This window comes from Typopeltis vanoorti, chromosome 24 (assembly GCF_054136105.1).
Source record: "Typopeltis vanoorti isolate ZY-2024b chromosome 24, IOZ_Tvanoo_1.0, whole genome shotgun sequence".
NCBI lineage: Eukaryota > Metazoa > Arthropoda > Arachnida > Uropygi > Thelyphonidae > Typopeltis > Typopeltis vanoorti.
In genome coordinates, this window is record NC_143572.1 from 66,527,728 (window position 1) to 66,550,977 (window position 23,250).

The following is a 23,250-nucleotide window of genomic DNA, read 5'->3' on the forward strand; positions in this document are numbered from 1 at the left end:
CTGTTGCTGAAATCAGAATCACAATGGTGGCTCAAACTAGAAATTGATACTTTATTACAGGTCCTAGTTTACAAAATTGATTTCTCTTAATTTAAAGAATTTAAATTCTTTACATGGGACAGTTAATAAGTTAGCCAACTGGGACAGTTACTAACTTATTAAAGAAGTCTTTTGTAAGAAAGACTCTTAGTGAGTCTTTGATTCCAGGAATATTGTGATGATAATAATAAAAGTTATCTAGTGTAGTGCATAGTTTATGGTTGTTTGAGGATGATCCTTAAAATACATTGGTATGCACTCTTCTTTGTTTTTTCTATTTATTTAGAAGTCTCTGTACATTGAGCGATTCAGAATATATTTACAATAAATACATTTGAAATATATGGTCTCCCGGTTAGCCTCGTAATATGGTATAATAAAGTTATGCTTGTAAAACCTTCCATCCAATGTTAAAGCGTTCATTTTCTCCTTTGTACTTCTGTGTCACATCTAATTAAAAAAAAAAAAAAAGTAGCTCCAAGTTTCATCTTTAAAATATCCAAATAAATGTATCATTTTAACCTCAGTATATTATTTTTTTTTTTTTTGCTTCGCCATTTGAGATATAACCTTTCCTCTTATCACAGTGATGAGTTTTAAGGAGATACTAATTACTGGGAAAATACTAGGATGCATAAGGCATGAATAGTATTTACTGGTGCAATGTGATGCTTTTAGCTATGGTAATCCACAAACAAAGAAAACACTAAGTTTACAGTTTTCTTTTGTTCTGGGAGTCATCACTGATGTCTTTTTTCAGTACAGTGTAGGAGGGAAGAGAACGAGGAGTCACCCCTGGAAATTGTGTAAGAGTGTGGTTAATAAGGGCATTAATGCTAGATTTTTGCTTAGAGGTTTGGTGAATGGGTGAATGCATTGCCAAAGATGGTTTTGATGCTTTATGTGTGAATGAGTCTTCTGACTCCATGGAGCCATCTGTTATAATAATAATAATAATGATATTTCACTCTTGGACAAAATTCCTTGAGCAGGAACAAAAAGTATCAGATGTCATACAGTATAAGCTGGCTTGGTTGGCTGAGTGGTTAGCGTAACTGCTCTCCAGCCAAAAGGCTGTGGGTTCGAATTCCACCGTAGGCATGGATGTTTGTGATTATCTATGAAAACACTAGTGGTGGTGGTCGGCGGTAGATGGTGTTAAAATGTGAATGAAGCTATGTTATGTAATTTATTATTTTTCATTCACATTTAACATTGCTTATTAAATATTAATCATGGCTTATATAAAATTGTTTATTATTCCTTAAATAAGAATTACTAATTAAAAATTTATTCAAAACCTGACCTATTATTAGTTTATAAAATAATAATATGTTTAGAATTTTGTATAACTAAATATATATGGTGTAACGTAAAGTGTTATTTTATATTTAACTGTATACGTAATCAAAAAGTTAAAGAAGTAGCTTAAATATTCTGTTGTTCTTATTTGTCAAATATTTAATGTTATGTAATCACTCATGTAGTAGTAGTAATAGACCATACATTGCATTAGAGAAATGTTTACGTTTAGTCTGTTGTCATGGAGACGCACGCGTAAACAACCATGAGTGGAGTAGAGCGTGGCGTTCGAACGTAAGGTGGGAGTGAAGGTCATAGATAGAAAAAGAGAAAGAGAAGGAAGGTCATAGATAAGACAGAGAAAGGAGAGAAGAATTATTATTAAGCGAGTGAGGAGAGAGTTTTGCGGAACCAAGATTATAAAATCCTCAGGGCAGAAATTTATGAGTATAGTGTTCGGAAGTGAACCTATAAGTAGTGAAACATAAAGTTTAATGTTATAAGCGAAATCTGCTGTTGTTATGAAGAAAGGTTGATGCTGTAATCAGATAAAAGGAAACTGGACAGTCAATGCGAAAATTCTGATTAGTTCCAGTTAATCTGGATTACGATTAAATTCTATGTTGCCCTAGGAAAAGGTTATATTGATTACTTGGAGAAAAGTGAACAGGAAAAGATATTAGTACCTAATTACTGTTGTTTGGAATAGTGAAGTGCGACTTACAGTAATACAGTTTAAACTGTGGAGAATATTTGTTATGTGTGTTCCGCTGACGTTAATTAAGTTAATTCATAAGTGCTCTCTCAATAATTTGAAGTGTTGAAGAATTTGTCTGGTAAGAGTAGTTGTATAAGTTTTTCTATTCTAGCATTAACTGTAATATATCTCCGACGCTCAAAGTCCGGAATATATTTGCTTGGAATATTACTTACGTAGTTTATTGCCTGCTGTGAATATAAACATTGAGCTGATAGATTTGTGAAGACTGAATAAATGTGAAATTGTTATATTAACTTGAGATAAGAAGATTTGTGTTTTTGAGACTGTGAATAGTATATGAAAGTTAGAACATTGAATTAGCATCAGTGACCTAAGAAGATGTGTTAAGTTAATTGTATAGTTCCATTTTAAAATAGAGTTCTTGTATTTGTTAACCATATCATATATTAAATGTTTTATTTTGTTGATCTAAATATTGTGTTTGCCTGAATTCCTTATTATTGCACCGTTCATAAATATTCGGATCTTGCGGGAACCCCAAGTAAAAATGATAATAGATGATTCGGCCTAATGAGATGACTGCTAACTTAATTTAGAACTGATCCTACTATTTATATAGACTAATCTAAGAATAGGGTGGCGCAGTATAAATATAAATTTCCCTACTTTTGGATCGGTGATCATTTCGTAATTAGTTATATTATTCATAAAAGTGAATAGATTTAGAACACGACAGAAAAGAGTCGTCACGACAATGGCGTTGGTGTAGATGATGAAAGTAGATCGGTTCATTGTAGTTGGATTGAGTGGTGGAGACAGAGTTGTGGAATCGGTGCTCTCCCTCGATGAGTCATTGGACTCCCTGTAGGTGTCATGTAATAATAATAATAATAAATAATAACTCTTATATTTGAGGTTGAGTGAGGACTTTACTTCTTTCTTTCAGTGATAGACTTGTTTATGCATTTTGCCATTTATATATTTGTTGCTAGTTCTACTTAGCCTAGTGAATGGTACCTCTGCTCTGCAACAGACAGTGGATTTGAATTCCATGGACATTTGAGAAAGTCTTTAGCTGATAGACAAATTTCCTCACGTGGGTTGAGACCACCATTGGAGGTCTGAGCACTTAAAAAAATTCCATGCTTTTTTATGATTATATTTTTATAAATTTAGAATGCATAATCACTCTTGCCTTTATTTTTTTCTTGTTTTAAACTCAATTCACAATCATTATCATCATCATTATTGCCCATGGGTCCATTGCTTGTTTCACCATCCCTTGCTACTTCTCTCTGTCTCCACTTGCATCATCTGTCCACTATTATCCATTCTGCAGATATGTCCAGAAAACTTTAATTTTCTTTGAATTATTTTCTGCATTAGATTTTCTTGGCAGTTTACTTTGCAATACAGTTCTTCATTTGTTACCTTTTATACCCATTCTTTTAAAGAAATATGAAGCATATAAATAGCTGCATATTGTGAACTTGGCAATTCATTAGCACACAGAATTATTTCTTGTTCATGAATTACATAGAATATTCACTACTTCATGAATGATCTCTGTTCTTGGTTTTGTCACTCTTTTGCTTACTCAGCATCATAGAAAATTTCTGTGGATGAACAACTTAGAACAACTTTCCTTTCTTGCTAAAATATCTACCACTGTAATTTTGCTGAGATTTTACTCATTGCATATCTGAGTGTAAGCACTCCCTTCAATATTTTTTTTTCCTGTTGAATGTTTAATATCACCTGTTTTCTTCCCTTCTTGCTAGGTGATGAATTAGATGCCATTCCATTGTTACTTTCAGTAAAACTAAAAATTAAAAGGGGAACAGTATTATGTTGCATAGAATATTTGATAGCTTACATATGCTGGTATACTTGCTCTCTAAACCACTCCCTCGAGATATGTAAATGTTTCCTATGAAATGTTCATCGAGCCCATTGTATGTCTGACTGTTAATCTACCAGGTAAAACCAGTTAGAGCATATACGTGTAAATGATGCATTGAGGTATGGAATATTTCCTGTGAAATTTGTCCAATGTCTAGCTGTTAATCTCCAAACTCCAAAGTGCATCATGTTTCCTGTGAAAATATACTAACAAGGTGTGACAGGCCTGTTCTCCTATAGTGGAGGAATTTAAAACATGCCTGTCAGACCACACATTTCAAATATGTTACAGAATTAACTGGAAAGGCACCAAGTGCTTACATTGCAATGAAACCTAGTATGAAAGTTCAAAGAAGCCTGTGAAATGGAAACATCATCCAAACCTAAATGAAAATGGTGAATTAATAATTTCAAGAATCTGGAGGACCATCTTCAACCCATATAGCATCCAGAACAACCCCAGACAGAAGATAACCTTAATATGAGAGGACTTTAGAAATTGTTTAATGTAGTTCTGCTATTACAACCCCCCCCTTTTTTTTTTTTAATTATCTGTATATTATTATGAACATGGCACCAATTTAATTAATTTTTAATTTTGTATATATTTTATTATATATATATATATATATATATATATATATTAGGGTTACCAAGTAATTTTATGAGCTTGGTTATTTAACTCTTAATCCCAAGTATGCAAACAATTAAGTTTGTGCCTGAAATTAATATTTGTTGCATACCTAATTGTTTGCATACTTGGGATTAGGAGTTAAATAACCAAACTTATAAAATTACTTGGTAACCCTAATATACAATATCCCCAAGTTAAAAAATTAATTACACACATATATATATATAGATATAGATATATATATATATATATATATATATATATATCGATTTTTTTTTTTTTTTCCCACCAGAGATCAGCTAGGGTAAATAATTAACAAAACAATTAGATTCATTTTACTTTTGTGTAGTGTCATGTAACTTGTGACCTTACGTATGTATGTTTTCCTAAGGATGACCTCAACACAGAAGTCGAAATGTGGAATATTATTTTCTTAATTATAAGTAAAGCAATTATTCCAGCACGTATGTTTTTGTCTCCATAAATTCTTCACTATGAATTCCATAACAATTTTGAAACTGAAAGTTAATTGCTTGACATGTATGCATTTACTTGTGGCACTAAATGATGAGTGAACCATTCCTGGAAAAAATGTTTCATTTGTAAGCATTTTAAAAAATATGCAGCCAATGGATTTACTAAGAAATCATAAATATAAATTTCCCATGGACAATTAATTAACAGGAAATGAAAGTATGCTAAGAAACAGGATATTTCCAAGAATCTGGAAGACCCATCCTCAACCCATATAGCATCCAGAACAACTCCAGACAGAAGATAACCTTAATATGAGAAGACTTCATAAACTGTTTATTGTAGCCTTGCAATAACCCCCCTCTTTTTTTAATTATAAGAATATGATAGGGGATAATTTATTATGTCTGTACACAAATGCCAGGACCACAGAAGCAAAATGGTTGAGTTTGTTGCTTTATTGATTATGATGTGGCCTAAGATTGTTGGTATTAGTGAAACCTGGCTATCAGAATCCAATATGGTAACTGGGATCGAGTGTGATGGGTATACTATTTTTAGGAATGTCTGAAGAGAAAGGAGAGGAGGAGTACTATTATTGATATAAGATGACTTAAGTCCAGTTAGGGTAGAAACACAAGAAAACAATGATGGTAACAATGTCCGAAGTGGTGAGTTTGAGTATCTGGTGTGAAGTGAGGCTAACAAAATGAAATATATGGTGGGGTATTGCTACAGACTTGGTGGCTCAGTTGCAAGGGACAAAGAAATGCATCGCCAATTTAGCCTTATGGATACAAACAAGTAATAATTATGGGTGACTAATTTTCAAACATTGATTAGGTGGATGAGAAATCTCATGATAAGAAAGAAGAGTAATTTATTGAATGATTGCGAGGCAACTCTCTCAAACAGCATGTGAAAGAAGGAACTCCAGGTTAGAGTGTTGGATTTGCTCATAGCATCAGAAGGGGTCTCTGTTAAGAATATGGTTTTACCACCAATTGGTGACAGTGATCATGCTGTGCTTTCTTGGGAAGTATCTAATTGTATTAATGCTCCAATTAGAACCGATGAATTACAAAGTTGGAAATGGTATCTGTTACTGAATGGGAAAAATGTCAGCAATGCATTGGAATCTGAAAAAAGTGCTTAAATGAGGTGGTATATGAATGTATCCCTAGTGATCAAAGAATAAATAGGTTGGGAGGGAAATGAATGTGCAACCTTATTAAGCAAGAGATCCACAAGAAGAAGATGTGGAAAGAATATCGTGAGAATAAGAGTGAGAGGAGTTATGAAACATATGAAGCTCAGGCCAGAAAAGTAACAAGTATTGAGGAATGCTAAATTGCAGTAGGAAAGAAATTGGCCATGCAAGCTAAAGACAATCAAAAAGAATTTTATCATTATGCCGCAAGCAAAAGAAAGAATGAATGTGGAAGAATAACTTTATTGAATGCAGATGGTACTTGAGTGTTAGAAGCTAATGAGATGGTTCATTTAACGAGTGCTCACTTTGCTAAGATATATCAACCAGGTATATGTGACATGATGCACGGTGCTACTACTACATTGAATTAAGAGTTACAGGTTCATGAAAATGGGGTTGAAGATCTGTTGCATAACCTAGATAAGAATTTGTCAATAGGGACAGATGGAATATCACCCTGTTTGCTAAAGGAATGTTCAGCTGAACTGGTTTGGCATTTCACATGTTTGTATAAATTGAGTCTTATCTCAGGAATGATACCACAAGAATGGAAGGAATGTATGATAGTTCCATTATACAAGGGTGGTGCAAAACTGGTGTGTCCAACTACCAACCTATCAGTATCTCTGGTGTGGTAGTGAAATTTTAGAAGTTGGTATGAACTCGCATACAGAAATGGATAGACAAATAAGCTATACTCTGCAAGTTGCAGCATGAATTTACTAAAGGAAGGTCATGTTTTAGCAATTTGCTCATATTTTATAACAATGTTATAGCCGAGTTGAATAAAGGGAATGGATACGCTATGATAATGTTGGATTTTTCTAAAGCATTTGATAGGATACCACACAGAAGGCTATTGCATAAACTGGAGGTTATGGGATTGGAATATAAACTCTTGACTTGGATCAGGGGATGGTCGACAGACAGATATCAGAAAGTGGCATACAGTGGGAGTGAATCTGTCAGATTTAAGGACGCTAGTGGTGACCTTCAGAGTTCAGTCCTTGAATCATTATTGTTCAATCTATACATTAATGACATCAGGCAGGATTTAACATTAGATGTGCAATTGTTTGCTGATGATGCGAAGATAGGCAAGGCAATTAGAGATGCTGCTGATATTCAGCACTTACAAAATTATTTGAATAGGCTGGAAATTTGGGAAACTTAAATGGCTGTCAGTTTAATGTTAGTAAGTGTAAAGTTATCCACTTTGCCATAATGAGATTTCCAGCAGGATATTATATTAGCGGGTTATGTTACAAGAAACTGAAGAGGCAAGGGATCTTGGCATATTGGTGGATAGGAATTTGAAGTTCAAAGGTCACATAGCAAAAGTTGCAAATGCACTTCAGAGGAAAATTGCAATGTTGAAGTGAACCTTTACATGTAAGGACAAGGAAGTCATTTTGCATCTTTATAAGGGTTTGATAAGACCATACCTGGATTATTGTGTGCAGATTTTGTCTACTGGGTTCCAAGGTGATAAAGAAGCTGTGGAAAGGGTGCAAAGAGAGTTACAAAGATTATATCCAGATTATGTGATTAAGATTATGAAGACAGCTTGCGATTATATGGATTGCAGACTCTGGTTAAGTGGAGAAAGAGGGGTTATATGATAGAGCTCTATAAACTTTTGATTGGGTGTTATAGGATATCATCTGATGAAATTTTCTGTTATATGGAAGGTAGGGAGAGAACACGGGGGCATCCATGGAAGTTAAACCTATTCACAGTCAAAGGGATAGGAGCTAAGTTTTACTCTCACAGAGTATTGACTGAGTGGTATAGTTTGTCTTTATGGGTAGTTAATGCATCTAGTGTGAATGAATTTAAGGGAAGGTATGACAGCTGGTTTGGGTGATTTATAGCCTCCCTCGATAAGTCTTTGACTCCCTGGAGGTTTCAGATAATAATAATAATAATTCTTTCAGTTTCTTGGTACACAAATGATAAATTAGAAAAATGTATTTTACATTACTGAAATTAATGAGCTCAGTTTAGAAAAGAATAACAAAATAGCTAAATTTTTAACATACAGTGAGCAAAGTATGCAGTATGAAATTTCCTCTTCACATAGCATAGTACACATATAGCCAAAATATACCACACATATATATGCTTGTAATCTTTACTTTTGCTAAATTTAGAAAGTCAGAATAATTTTTTCTGACTTTCTAAATTTAAGTCAATATCTCTTAAACAGTTAGAAAGACTTGTGTGTTGACAGTTCATGTTTCATTAAGTGTAATGATTTTAATTCACAACACAAGAATAATAAGACAGTAATTAATAAATATTAATTACTTTCTTATTATTTTTGTGAATTAAAATTGTGAAAAAATAATGAAACATCAGTATGTTTTAGCCAACTAAAAGCAAAAGAGGGAGCCTGCATTATAAAATAATAAATTAATGAAATTAAGAATAAATATCAATATCGCTATACTAAGTAAATGCAAACAAGAAACCATATATAAATTAGAATTACATCTATTATGATGTCATTATAAATAAAAAAAAAGTGCTGAATTTGTTTATGGCACCAGATTTTTTTTTTTTTCTTTTGTTGACAATGTTATGATTTTTTCCATTATATTACCTATTATTTTCCATTATTGCCCATTTAATGGTATATTTGCAGTTAAACATACTTCTACATATATATAAAAGAGTGATATGTAGTGTTAAGGGAAAAAACAAAAACATGATTAAATCAGCTGACTAAACAGGAGCACTGATGGGAAAGTGCAATTTCTGGAGTCAGATAAACCATACATTACTGTATTATAAATGCTTTTTTTTTTTTTTTGCTTTAAAATTAGAAACTACTGCAATCTTAAACACATTTAGCAGTTACTTTATTTGTGATCATTGGCATAGTTTGTGATAACAAAATGTGTTACGGTAACTTTTTTTTCCTAACTTACAGTTATTAAGTTATTATCTGCATAATATAATTTGTTTGTTGTGATTTATAATGATGCGTTTATTCTTCTTTATGATGTAATTGTGCAGGTACATCATTATCATTTTTCAGAAGCAGAAAATTCAAACCTAAGTAAACACTCATTGTGATCGAAAAGTGTTAGACCTAAATAAATTCAGAATTTCACTGAATTACCATATGTGGTGGCGTACAAGCGAAACAAACATGTGACAATCCTTAAAATTTCTTTTTGAAATTTCATTTTGTGCTTTACTTGCTGTAGCACAATCACTAATTTTTCTTGCTGCTTGCAAATATAAAACATGTAAATCACAGCAGGTGTTTTCTTTACTATGATTTATAAATGATGTCTTCCCACATAAGATGATCATTAAAATTGTTTCATATGTTTATACTAGTCTTTAGTTTCATATATTGTAATTCATGTGATCACTACAGTATAATTTCATTAGGATTTAAATGAAAAAAACTACATGCTTAACCTGCATAATACATTTATTAAATACAAATATCTATATACAAAATATATTAATATACTAATTTATTAGAATATTAACATAATAAAATCCAAATACCAATAACCCTAAAAACAGTTTAAATGTGTTTTATTAGTAGTCTATTTAATAAGATATCCTCACTTTAAACACAAGACATTAAAAACCTTCATTCTCATCCTCCTACAACATTTCATCCTTTCTACTATTGTTAGGTGGTGATGATTTCCCCAAATACAGTTGGTTCAGATTTTACACCCAGAATATATCTTTTCAACATTAATGTGATTGGGTGTATATTTGACTTTTAATATTCTTCATTTGTTACAATAAATATCTTCCATTTATTTTATTAGATGGATATAGCCCAGTCAGAACTTGATTTATATTTAAGTTCAGAGAAGAATGCAATTGCAAGACTCCAAGAAATTACAAAGAACTATCAAAGTACTATGGAATCTTTGAAAGAAAAGAAAAGGTATATAACTGTAGATACATTTTTAGCATTTCTTTTAATTAGATCAATGAATAGCTTTCATTTATAAGTCATATTTGTTAGCTTAGAACTCATATTTATTGTGACATTTTTGATAACCTCAGTTGTGAATATCATAAGCGATGTGATTAGGAAATATAAAATTGGCTCATAGTTACTCTACATGATGGTGTTATACCCTGATAAGTTGGAACATAAGATATTTCATCTTATCATTGTATAACAGAGCGAACACACAATAAGAAACATTATAACATGCTTGTCTCTAGGTATTAAAATACTGCTTTGTAGATATATCAAATATTTCAAACTAAAAGAAAACAAGTAGTTAGTTATATAATATTTCAGCCAGGAATCACTCACTAGTTAGTATAAATAATAGTGGAAGTGTAAACATTTAACATTTTGTTAGAGCAATAAGTACTAGAAGTTATAGAATGATTTGCACAAATTCTAAGGGGGATGCGAGTCCAAAGGTCAGGAAGCAGTAACACGAGGGGAGTGGTTTGCCCGGGCATTCGAGTGCCGACAGCGCACAAAAAACGTAGTGGAGAAAGCTGGACGCTGTGACATCGACCTACATAAAAGCGCTAGGGGACATCGCAGAGTGCGAGAATCGCCGGGAACCAAGGCAAAATATAAGGGTCAAGCACCCCCCACACGAGACTTTTTTATTCTTGATCTCCTGGTGTTGGTCTCGCGGTGTTGTGAGTAGGTGAAGCGTGGCAGTGCCTCCACTCGGGAGGGTTTTGATAGAGGCATCGCCAGAACTAGAAGGTCGTATCTCCGTGGAAAGAGTAAGCCCAGCCGCCCACAGAAAGCCAGATAGGAACCCATGGATATTTCGATTAAGGAGACAGATTCCTGAGGACCTCTTAATGTGATGCAGTTCAAGATTTGCCAGCCTGGCTGGCCGAGTGGTTAGCATATCCACTCTCCAGCAAAAAGACTGCGGGTTCGAATCCTGCCGTGGGCATGGATGGCTTTAATGTTGTTGTGGTTAGTTGTAGTTGGTGGAATGAGTGGTAGAGTATGTATCCTCCCTTGATGAGTCCTTGGACTCCCTGGAGGTGTCAAATAATAATAATAATAATAATAATAGATAAGTAGACTTTATAGTATTTGTTAACTATGCATGAAAGGATTTATACCGTGCTGTGAATCTAAAGAAGGAACATTAATAATATTATATAGAATTGAACTGTAGTGATCCTGAGAAAATTTCTGTATATTTACTGTCTCCTACTGTATTCGAATTATGTTATATGTTTAAAGAGATGATAAAGTTCAGAGTAAAGAATTGCTATTAATGACAAGATTGTAAAAGATATAGATGCTATTTTGAGTGGTTTGATTGAAACTGAATTAGAAAAGAATTATTGAGATTGTTATGCATAATTTAGGTGTTTTAATGTTGATAAGATTTATACTGAAAAATTAACAATAGTCAGTGTCTGAGTATCCTTGTGATATTGGAATGTTTTAATGTTAACCTGACTGTCAGGAACTTTCTTAGATTGAGATTTAAGTTTACATGTACTGTATGTATATAATTATAGTATCTAATAAACCTTGCTTTTGAATACAATTAAGTCTATCTGTGATTTTGGAATCCGATGCACCGCTTATAGAAACTAACACGAACCTAGGCAGGAAATTAGAAGGAAAAAATTTTGGCCACGTCTGCAAAGGTATCACTTAAATACTATCTAGAGATCGCCTCTTGATTGATATTATTATTTAATCTAAAAGCGCTAAGTGGTGCAGCGAAAATATAAATTTCTTAGTGTTTTACGAGAGGTTGATCTCAGATACTCTGGTATTGGCTCGACCCTGGGGCAATTCCATTGTTATATAGGGGTAGCACGTGATACCTGAGAAGGAGTTGAACGAGAACTTGAATAAAAGATGAATAGAGTAATTATATTAGAGATAGGGACACAACAATGGCCTGTTTGACCAGCTAGTTAGTGTATCCAGTCTTCAATCTCCAGGCTAGAATTCTGGATACTGATATGGGCATGGTTGTTTAATAGATATTTTTGGTTTGGGAGTTGAATTTCATCATTCAGTTTAAAACCACCATCCTGGTTGTGGGAAGCCAAAGTAGTTTGAAAAAGTTCCATGTTTAGTTTCATAAGTAGGATTTTTGGATTATATGTAACCCTTACACCATCCATAGTACTAATACCGATGTATCATAGGGTGTCAGCCTTTTTTGAGATTCACATTTTTTTTTTTGTTTTTAAAAAAATCTTATAGCTGTATTAATAATAATATTAGTAAATCCTCTCCTAACATTCCTTAATAGACAGATATTAGTTCGTTATGTGTACCCATTTCTTAAAATTTATGTTGCTCAAACATTTAATTCCTCTTCTGTGTTAGTTTTGTTTTCTGCTATCTTTTCTATATTATCTTGGAACCATATTGATCCTTTCCCTGAAAAGGAGAGAAAATGCTTATCATCATCAATTTTCTGATATGTACCCTGAAGGAGTGTTCATGTGACTATGACAGAACTACATGATGGAGTTTACATTATTATTAATCTCCTATCAACAATTTTCCTGCAAATCAATCTATTATTTGTGAGCAGTCCAATATTATCATATCTAACATTTCATGCTTCTAAGACACTTCTGACTGGATCAATCCACCTAGACCTTGTCTTCCTGTGGTTCTCTTTCCTGTCATCTAGGTATCAAACACCTGTTTTGCTGATCTTTCCTCACCCACGCTATGCAAGTGGCCATACTAACATAGATTTGCTCTGCTGACACATTCTTGAATGGTAATAATGTCAAGTTCCTTTATATTCATTTTTAATATGATTGTGCCATTGATTGCCATCTGTTCACTCCCCTAATTTTTCTCAGAACCATGTGATCTCTAGTCTTTGATCAGGTGTTTTATTTCTCACCCAACTTTCAGATCCATAACTTAAAACTGGTTTAAACACTGTCTTGTATACTGCTAGTGTGGGATTTTGGCTAATTTTTCTTTTATTCCATATAAATTTATTCAGCTAGCTATCCACCATATACCAGCTTTCCTTATTTTGTTGACTATTTTCAGATTTAACTTTCATCTTCACTAAAAATTCTGCCTAAGTAGTTCAAATATTTTATTTGTTTTATAGGGTCTCCATTCAGAATGCAGCTGAAGTTTTCTATGTTCCTGCCTGTTTTCATAGTTTTGGTCTTTTTATTGCTGATTTCCATGCCAATTTTGTTACAGTTATTGAATTTAGTTAGCAAATCCTGGAGACTTGCACTCGATGTGTTTAGGAGTACAACATCATCCAAATAAAGCAATGAGCCAAGTTTGAAAATTTGAAAAAAAATGAAAATCTGATCTTTGACGACTTCTGTTTGGCCTGAATCTGGCTTGTTGATCTCTCTAAGTTTCTCTTCCAAATTCTTCTCAACCTTTTTCCAATATACTTGTATAAATCTTATAAATATTTATGTAAATCTTAACTGGAATACTTAGTAGAGAAATTCCTTTGTAATTCTCACATTCAGCTCTGTTCCCTCTTTTTTTTATAGATGGATACTATGAGAGCTCTACTCCAATCATCAGGAAATCGAACTTCTGACTAGGCCCTCTGAATTATGCAGTGTAGCCACTGCAAAATTTTATACCTCCACACTTAATCATTTCTGGTTGAATATCATCTACTCCAGCTGCCTTTACACATTTTAAGTTTTTTATGGCTTTTCTACCTCAAGTATTGATATGTATTCCTCTTGAAACTGTTTGATTTAACAGTCTTTCAAAGTAATAACTCTAGACATCTAGGCTATCCTTATCTTCAGTTTTCATGTTGGAGGCTTAATGGATTTTTCCTTAATGGATCTTTAGTTTTCATGTCACCTTCATCATCTTTAATTCCTTTTACAATACTCTTTCCTCCATTTCTAAGCTTTTTTCCAACAGCGTGAAGAACATTTTGCCACATTCCTGATATTTATTTTCCATACTCTTACCGAAGTCTTCCCATGACTTTTATAATTTTTACACGTAGCTTAGCTCTCTTTCATTTTTCTTTGTATTCTTTTAGTGCATCTGCTGACTCGTATGTAACGAACTTTTGGTGTGCTGTCCTCTTTTTCTGGACTGCTTCTTTAACTTCTTTTATCTTTAATTTTCTATCCTTGTAGACAACTTCACCATATACCTCTCTAGCTGTATCAATCAATGTCTTTTTCAGAGTTTGCTGCTGAGACCCCAAGGTTTAGTTCTTGTTTTCAATTTGTTTCATTTTTTCTTCAATAATGTTTGTATAGTTGAGTCTACAATTTACTTGTAAAAGTTACTCAACATAAATTCTTTTTAAAACTTTCTTATGTATTATTCTTTTCAAGATACCCTGTCCTGTAATGTTTTTTTTTTATCATGCCTATCTTTTGTAATGGATGGTGGTGTGAAGCAACATAAAGAATCTTCCAGTTATGGTCAGTTTTCTATATACTGAAAAGATCAACTTTTTTTTCTGCCTCATATACTTCAAGAAGGATGTCAAGAAACAGTAATCCTATGGAACGTACTTTCTACAACTTTTGATAGGGATCAATCGAAATTTTGGACCATTCTTTCTGTAGGCATGCTAATGGGGCCGTGGAACTGTTGTGAGGCAGACATCCCCTTGATCTTGCCTGACATTGCAGTTCATCCCACAGATGTTCAGTAGGGTTGAGATCAGAGCTCTGTGGAGGTCAGTCAAGTGTGGTGATGTTCAGGTCTACAAACCATGCAGTTACATTAGCTTTATGACATGGTGCATTGTCTTGCTGAAAGTGACAATGGTCAGTTCCATAGAAATAACACAAGGTAGGAAATATTGCATTGTACAGTATGTTCAGATGCCTGTTGTAGTTCAACGTTCATTGCACCACACCACCTCCAAATTTCATAGTTGGGGTTGCACACTCTGATAAGAGATGTTCACTGGGCATCTGTCACACTTGTCCATCTGCTGGATAGAGGATTCTTGCATATTGCAGTCCTGCCATGGAAACCCAGGTTACGAGCTTCGGTTCTGAATGTTTTTGTGCATATTAATGTTCCCATCAATAAATACCTGGAACCCTAATGGTGAAATTCCTGTGTAATTCTCACATTCAGCTTTATTCTCATATTTATAGATGGGATTTATGAGACCTCTACTCCAACATCTGAAATTCAACCTCACCAGGTCCTCTGTATTATGCAGTGCAAAACTTTTATACCTTCATTTTCAAGCGTTTCTGTCTGAATATCATCTACTCCATCTGTGTTTCCACATTCAAGTTTTGATAGCTTTTTCTTCCTTAAGTATTGATATGTACTCTCTGTCACTGTCCATTTTGTTTCATGGTCTTTCAAAGTAATTACTCCAGCCATCTGTATATACTTATCTTCAGTTTTCATGTCACCTTTATGAACTTTTATTTCTTATACTGTATTCTTTCCTTCATTTCTTAGCTTTCATTTTTACCTATACTCTTTTTAGGGCATCTGCTATTTAATTTGCTAGGAACTTTTGGTATGTTTTCTTCTTTCTTCCCCCCCCCCCCCCCACTCCCCACTGTATTACTTCTTTAACTTCTTATGTCCATTACAGTGTTCTTATTTTTCTATCCTTGCAGACAACACATCCTTCCCCATAGCTGAATCAATAATTTTTGTCTTCAGAGTTTGCAACTGAAATTCCAAGATTCTTGTTTTTAAACAATGTCGTTTCTGCTTGAAAAATGTTTGTTGAGTCTACAGTTCACCTACAAAAGCAGCTGAACTTCATTTTTTTTTAAATGTTCTTATATCTTGTTCTTTTTGATGTGATATTCATTTTAATATTACTTAAATCTAAGAGGTTATCACTCCAATTTCAAATCTCTATACTCTTATGTCCTGAACCAGTATGAAGATATCACTATTAACAATAACATAATCAATGAAGTTTTTCTTATTTCTTTTGTCACCTTTCATGTGAATTTGTGCATATCCTTGTGTTGAAACGTGTTGCTAGTAATTACTAGTCTGTATTCTCATAGAAATCCAGAAATCCAGCAGGTACTTATCATTATGAGCCTTGCCTTTTCTCTTGATTTTCCTCAGGCATTTCTATATGTCTGGAATTCATTTCCTACCCTTCCATTTGGAACTTCAACAAGTACCAGCTTTTTTTTTTATTTTTATTTTTTATTTTTGTCAGCTGCCTTCTCTCTTGGCTTCAAAAATTTCTCTTCTTTCTTAGGAAAACCTTCTGTGGGAAATGGATAATCAAACTTATGCACAAATAAGTTTCATTGTTCATTTCCCTATTTTTGGGTTTGTCCAAATGTTTACTTGAAATGGCCTTCCAATCAAGATATTTATCTTTATGTTTGGTATTAAATGCTATTAGTACCTATTCTTTTACTTGATCATGATTGCCTGATTATAACATCCTGGTTTATTTTTTCATAGGATGTAATCTGTTTTAGTTTTTTTTGTCTTAACAACACCAATTTTATTTCCATCAATGCTCTGTATGTTGATGATCGCTATTTTCAGTTCTTCTGATAATGTTTTTGTCTATATATTTTGCTCAGTTTTCAGACCCAAACAAGGATTGGGGATCTTGAAAGTCTAGTTTTGTTTCTTGTAGTGTATAGGTTCTTGCAGTGGTGGTGATGGTGGAGGGAGGGGTGGTATAAAAGGAAACACTGTTCTGTTTCAGTATAAAGTCTGTACATTGAATATCTGTTAGTGGAAATGTCAGTTTCTTTTCTATAGCAAATGATAACTTTTCAAATAATGTGTTACTTATAACTATTTTAAACAACTCTATGCTGAAGGAAGGAAAGTTCTTGCCCAGGATTTTCATGATCTTCCAGATAGAGTAGTAACTTGCAAAAATTCTTCTCCAATTAATTTTTTGTTTTTTGTGTGTCCCACTCATGAAAGGTTGTAATCTTAGAGTGCATCAGTACTGTGGGCAGACTAAGGAATTTTTTTTATCATTTTTTATTTATTTTTATATAGTCCAGATAGTCCACTCTAGAGACCAAACACAGAACTTTTTCAAGCCACTTCAGACTTCCATTAAGTGGGACTGTGGTCTTGCACCAGATTATGAAATTCATCTCTCACCTGAACAATCACAAACATCCATGCCTGTAGCAGTATTTGTACCTGCAGCTTGTTTGTTGGATAGCAATTTCATTAATCGCTTGGCTAGTGAGACCTGCAGAAGTTTAAATTGACATAATAGTTGGAGAAGAGTTGTATATTATTAAAAGGAAATTTTGTTTCCTATTTATGACAGGAGTGTTTTGTGGAAGTATGCAGAGAGAGAGAGTGACTGACTGACAGATAGCTAAATCCTCTTTGTGTCCCATTAAACATGGAAAAAATCGATTACCATTGTTTTCCATAATTGGACATGATGCTTAGCAAATTTATAAGTAGAAGAGTGTCTCTTCTGTTTGTCCTTTAGATAAAGCTATCATGTGAATAAAGGAATCTGGATATCTGGCTAATTTTTGGATATTTTTGCATTTTTATTATTACCATCCCATGTTTTCATTGTTGGTATGTTTTATTTTGCTGTGAAACTATAGTTAAAAGTTATTTGTTGATGGAATTAGTGACAGTGAAACATGGGGCAAAAAAAAAAAACTCAAAAAAATTAATAAATGAAGCCTTATTAAAATCTATATTACCTTTAAAATGGTTACACAGTGTGCAGTTCAAGGCTACTTGCAGAACCAAATCTTTCAGGCATAGTATACAGTCCTTGAAGGACAGTAGACAGCAGAAAGACAGTATGTATTTATTTATATAACTCTATATAACATATAGGGCCACTAAGATCTTTAAGTTAGTGTAATGTTTGCATTATTTATTATCCAATCAAAATCAGCTTTAAACTGAATTGGTAAAAGATCCTAGGAGCTAATCCTAAGAGATCCTAGGATCAGCACTCCTGAAACGCTGATCAACTGATCAGTTGATAATTTCTACTTCTGTTTTGGAGCCTTTCTGTATGCAATGGAACTATTTTTCCTTCCTTCCTTACACTCCCTTTAGACTTGACCAGAGCTGAGACTAAAATTAAACGATGTACACAAAGGCACTACCAATTCTCTAGCACAGCGTTTTCCAAACTATGTTCCGTGGAACACTGGTGTTCTGTGGAAATTGAATAAGTGTTCCTTGAAAAATTATCAAAATTAATATAGGCCTAGAATGGTTTTAAATGCTGCAACAAGTTCAGACATGTTTGAAAATCAGCCGTTCCTCACTTTGCATGTGAATTGTGCTATTAAGGCCGCGTGCTGGCCTTGACTCAGCCGCAGTTGTCAACACCTTCGAGCACAAGTGAAGTATGGAGTTATCTATTCTAGGAAACATGCGGTCACAAGCAAGATCAATGCAATGTGCTGTGGCCCGGCATGCCTGTAGTGTGTGCTGTCGCATTTTTGCGATGTGATACAGCCTGCTGTGTCAATAGTGTGTGCTTAGCTTTACATTGAATATGAGACCAATGATACTTGATTCTAACCAAGGTGTTCTGTTAAAATTTCAGGATTTGTGAAGTGTTCCGTCATAAGAAAAGTTTGAAAAACCCTGTTCCAACACATTCTCATAATACAATATCACATCCAAACCCATAGCCAAATACACATCAAGATTTTGTAATATCCTATATATCTTACTTTCCTCTACCTCTTCTTTCACATTTGCCCCTGTCACATCTAAATCTGAAATATCTCCACCTGGATGATATACCCATGCAAGTGATTACTCAGTAATTCAACTAGTTCATCTGCTCACCTCCCTGCCATCTGCATTCATCAAATTTATTTTGGTATATGGCAAGTTAAATTATTTTAATTTTACTTGCCACGTACCATAAGATTTCTTTCGGATTAACCTTGGCGCACTCAGGTAGTCTCCACATATAATCTGATTTTAAGAATAGATTACATATACACAAGGATAATGAAACAATTAAAATAATAACCTTTAATTGCTAAGTATTTCAACCTAAAATTTGCAGGTCATTATCAATGGCAGGATGACTAGCAAGTACAGGGTGGAACATTAACAGTCGATTATTAAAAAAAAAAAAAATTAAAAAAAGTATGAGCTGCATGATGGTATAAAGAAACAGTACAATGGGTGAGATGTGGTAAGAAAGGTAAACGTTTCAAGATTTGTGATAAGGAGAGGCAGTCATTTCAATTTAGATTAGAACAGTGAAAACATGCTTGCTCCATTGATGCCACTTCAAGTTGAACATTTATTTAAGAAGAGTGCTGAAGCCCTGCTTCATTGTTTTAAACTGAATTGAAATGACTGCCACCCCTTACCAAAAATCTGAGAAAGTCTTATTCTCATCAGACATCAATATCTTTTTTTTTTTTAAGTCAATTACTACATTTCATCCAGATCTCATTGTTCCTTTATATTACCATACAGCTCATGTACTGTTGTTTTTAAATAATCCAGTTAATGTTCTATCTTGTACTTGCTAACCTTTCTGCCACTAATGATGAATTGTAAATTTCAAGTTGAAATATTTGTCAGTTAAAGTTTATTACTTTAATCATTTCATTATTCTTGTATGTTCATGTAATCTGTACTTGCTGTTATGGCACATGTATCTCTCAAACATCAGTTACTCTTATTTTGCCTTTGTACTTACCCTACCATTCATGATCACCTTTCTCTTTGAACCTCCCCCCCCCTCTCTCCACATGCCTTTATTTTTATTTATTATTATTATTTTAAAACTCCTGCTTAATGTTGCACCTTATCCATTTAATTCCCAATTTATTAATTCTCCTAACGCTATGTACCTCCATGGCACCACTCCAAGCAGTCTTCTAAGTTTCTCATAATCACCAGCTCTATAATTCCACATATAACTCTTCTTTTACTTGAAAATTTTTCTTTTACTTGAAAATTCCACGTTTAGCCACCTCCCAGGTCAAAAAAAAACTGAATGATTGCTCTCACTGATTGGTGGCAATGTAGTCATCTTAGTTATAGATATATCCTGTGATTTAATCACAACATTCAGCATTCTTCATCCCCTAGTACCTTTCATCACGTGCTGCCTTAGATAATTATTCCTTCGTAGTTGCATAATTTCCTTCTACCCATGTGACTTTTCTTTCTTCCTTCCAGTCTGTATCCCTATAATTGAAGTCTCACATAATAATTACCCACTCTCTACTTATTGAGTTTGTTTGCTGATACACATCACCCACATCATCCTTTGCATTTCTGGCCTATAGCAGTGATCAAACTAAATACTTTGTCCAGTTATCCTCTGTCTCACAACAGCTGGCCTCATATGCACTTCTTTCCATCTTGCTAATGTCCTCTTGAATTGCTACTCTTCTGTGGTTCATCTGCTATCATCAGTAATAACCCTCCCTTGGCCTGTTTGTTTTATCTGCAGTGAAAATATAGCCTTTGCATTCTATACCAATAACTTGATTGACTGTATTGTTGTCAGCGATGACACCCATATTAGCCATATTTAGAATTTTGCAAGGAAACTGAAAAAAAAAAAAAGTTTAAATCATATTTATTTTAATAAATGTTATAACATTTGTTCATTGTACTCTGTTGAAGAATAAAAGATTGCAGATTAAATAAATGCATTGCTAAGATTGATTTCAGTGACATCCTTTTTCAAAATAGATATAATTTATTTTCACCACATGTGAGATTCATTTTTATATCTCTTGTGAATAAACAAAATAAATAAAAGCAATCTTTTTATTTATCTTAAAATTTTGAAAGATTATTTCTGATACAAGCAATTCTAAGTTTAAGTTGTGTTTTCTCAAAGGTGCCAACTTCGTTACTGTTAACGGCCCTAACAGTAAGGAATTAATGACAGAAAGTCACCCATATTTTTATTCTTGAAATTTTGTAATGTAGTTGATGTATTTCTCTAGTAAAGTGTGAAAATTATCGATATCATATTGGTGTTTATGAATTGTTTTTGATAGGCTGTATCTAGATTTGGAAAATAGACTTCCTGAAGCAAAAAAAAACTTGGAACAAAACAGAGGTGAATTACAACAAATAATTGCAGAAGAAGGGAGAATATTTCAGGAGGTAGGTTGCAGAATATTATTTTGAAATTTTATTCGTTTTAAAATAATAGCATTATACAGATACTATAGTATGGAGTGAATAATTTTATATCTGTCCCATGTACAAAAGGTTGAAAACTTACAGTACACTGATATTATTTCTAAACAAATGTTAACATTATCTGAAACAGCTGAAGATTCCTATATCAGAAATATTATGTAGGTTATAATTGAAGAATAAATTAATTTTTATGTTGAAAAATGGTAGGTGAATGGAATGCATTGTTAATACTGGAAGCACTAATGAGTTTAAGTACAATATGATAAATATGTTGATAATTAAGTGTATTTCCCATAATAAGTCTGCTGACTTCATGGAGGGTACTATAGTAATAGATCACTCTGTGTAATGTCCATTTATGCCATATAATTGTTGCATTTTGCACAACTTTTCACTGGACACCTTATCATATACCTTTTCCAGTTCAAGTTTATTATTGATCCCTGCTTGTTATTACACTATCTGATCAAAAGTATCCAGACACCCCCCTCTGTAATTCGTAAACTGATGCCTAGATGTCACTACAACTTCACTTACCAGTATAAAAGGAAGCACAGAGCTGTGTGTTGTTCAGTGATAAGAAGTACAAGCAGAATGGGTAGGTCAAGGGAGCTCAGTGACTTTGAACGTGGGCTGGTTATTGGTTGCCACATCAGTAAGAAATCTGTCAGAGACATTTCAATCCTCCTCAAGTTGCCGAAGTCAACTGTTGGGAACATGATTGTGAAGTGGAAATGAAGACACAACCACAACAAAACCATGGTCGGGTAGGCTACTTTTAATGACAGACAGGGACTGTCGAGCGTTAAAGAAGATGGCTCGTGGAAATCGCTAGACATCAAGTGAAACAATCATCCGGGAGTTCCTCAGTGCTACTAACTGTCCAGCCAGCACCATGACTGTGCATCAAGAGTTAAGAGGAATGGGGTTCCATGGTCAAGCAGCTGCCCATAAACCAAACATTTCTCTTGTGAACACTAAGCACCACCTGCAGTGGTGTAAAGATCGATGCCACTGGACAGTGGACAACTGGAAACGTGTGATTTTGATGAAACATGCATTACCATGTGACAGTCCAATGGGAGGTCTGGGTGTGGCAAATGCCTGGAGAACGGGTCCTGCAAGCATGTGTAGTGCCAACAGCAAAATTTGAAGGGGGTGCTTTACAGTGTGGGGGGGGTGTTTTTCAAGGAATGGACTGTATCAGCATGACAATGCTACCTGCCATAAAGCAAGCTCTGTAAGAGACTGGTTTGTGGACAGTAACGTTCCAGAAATGGACTGGCTGGCCCAGAGTACTGACCTGAATCCCATAGAACACCTTTAGAATGAATTAAAATGCCAACTTCACTCCAGACCCCAACGACCCACATCACGAACTGCTCTGGCTACAGCTCTTCAGAAAGAATGGGCTGCCATTCCTCTGAAGATGTTCTGACACCTGGTAGAAAGTCTCCCAGGCAGAGTTAGAGCTGTCATAGAAGCAAAGGGTGGACCCACCCCATATTAATGTCCACTACTGGAAAGTGTGTCACAGGAAAGTCTGATTACAGTTTTGAGTAGGTGTCTGGATACTCAGGTAGTATATTATTATTATTGTTATTAAGAGAAACCTGCAAGGAGTCAGGGACTCATCAAGGGAGGCCATATACTACATGCACCAGCTATCATACTTATTCTTGAATTCATTCACACTGCTTGCACTCACAACATCCAGTGGCGATCCATTCCAATCGCACATATTCCTATAAGAGAAAAATCTAGCCCTTCTTAGCGGTATTCATTCTCAGCTTCCAAGGATGCCCTCTTGTCCTTTCCCCACCCTCCATAAATTGAAAAATTCCATCAATTGAAATCCTGTATGACCCTTTCAG

The 23,250-nt window shown here is 34.1% G+C and overlaps 1 protein-coding gene across 1 annotated transcript in view; it reads left to right on the top strand.

Annotated features, from left to right (window-relative positions):
- glu (structural maintenance of chromosomes 4-like protein gluon) overlaps positions 1-23,250 on the top strand; it is a 384,191-nt gene that overhangs the window by 179,312 nt on the left and 181,629 nt on the right. The window contains exons 12-13 of the mRNA XM_090413308.1: positions 10,089-10,210; positions 21,229-21,337. Coding sequence (XP_090269434.1) covers positions 10,089-10,210; positions 21,229-21,337 — 231 coding nt within the window. The remainder of the gene's footprint in view (positions 1-10,088; positions 10,211-21,228; positions 21,338-23,250) is intronic.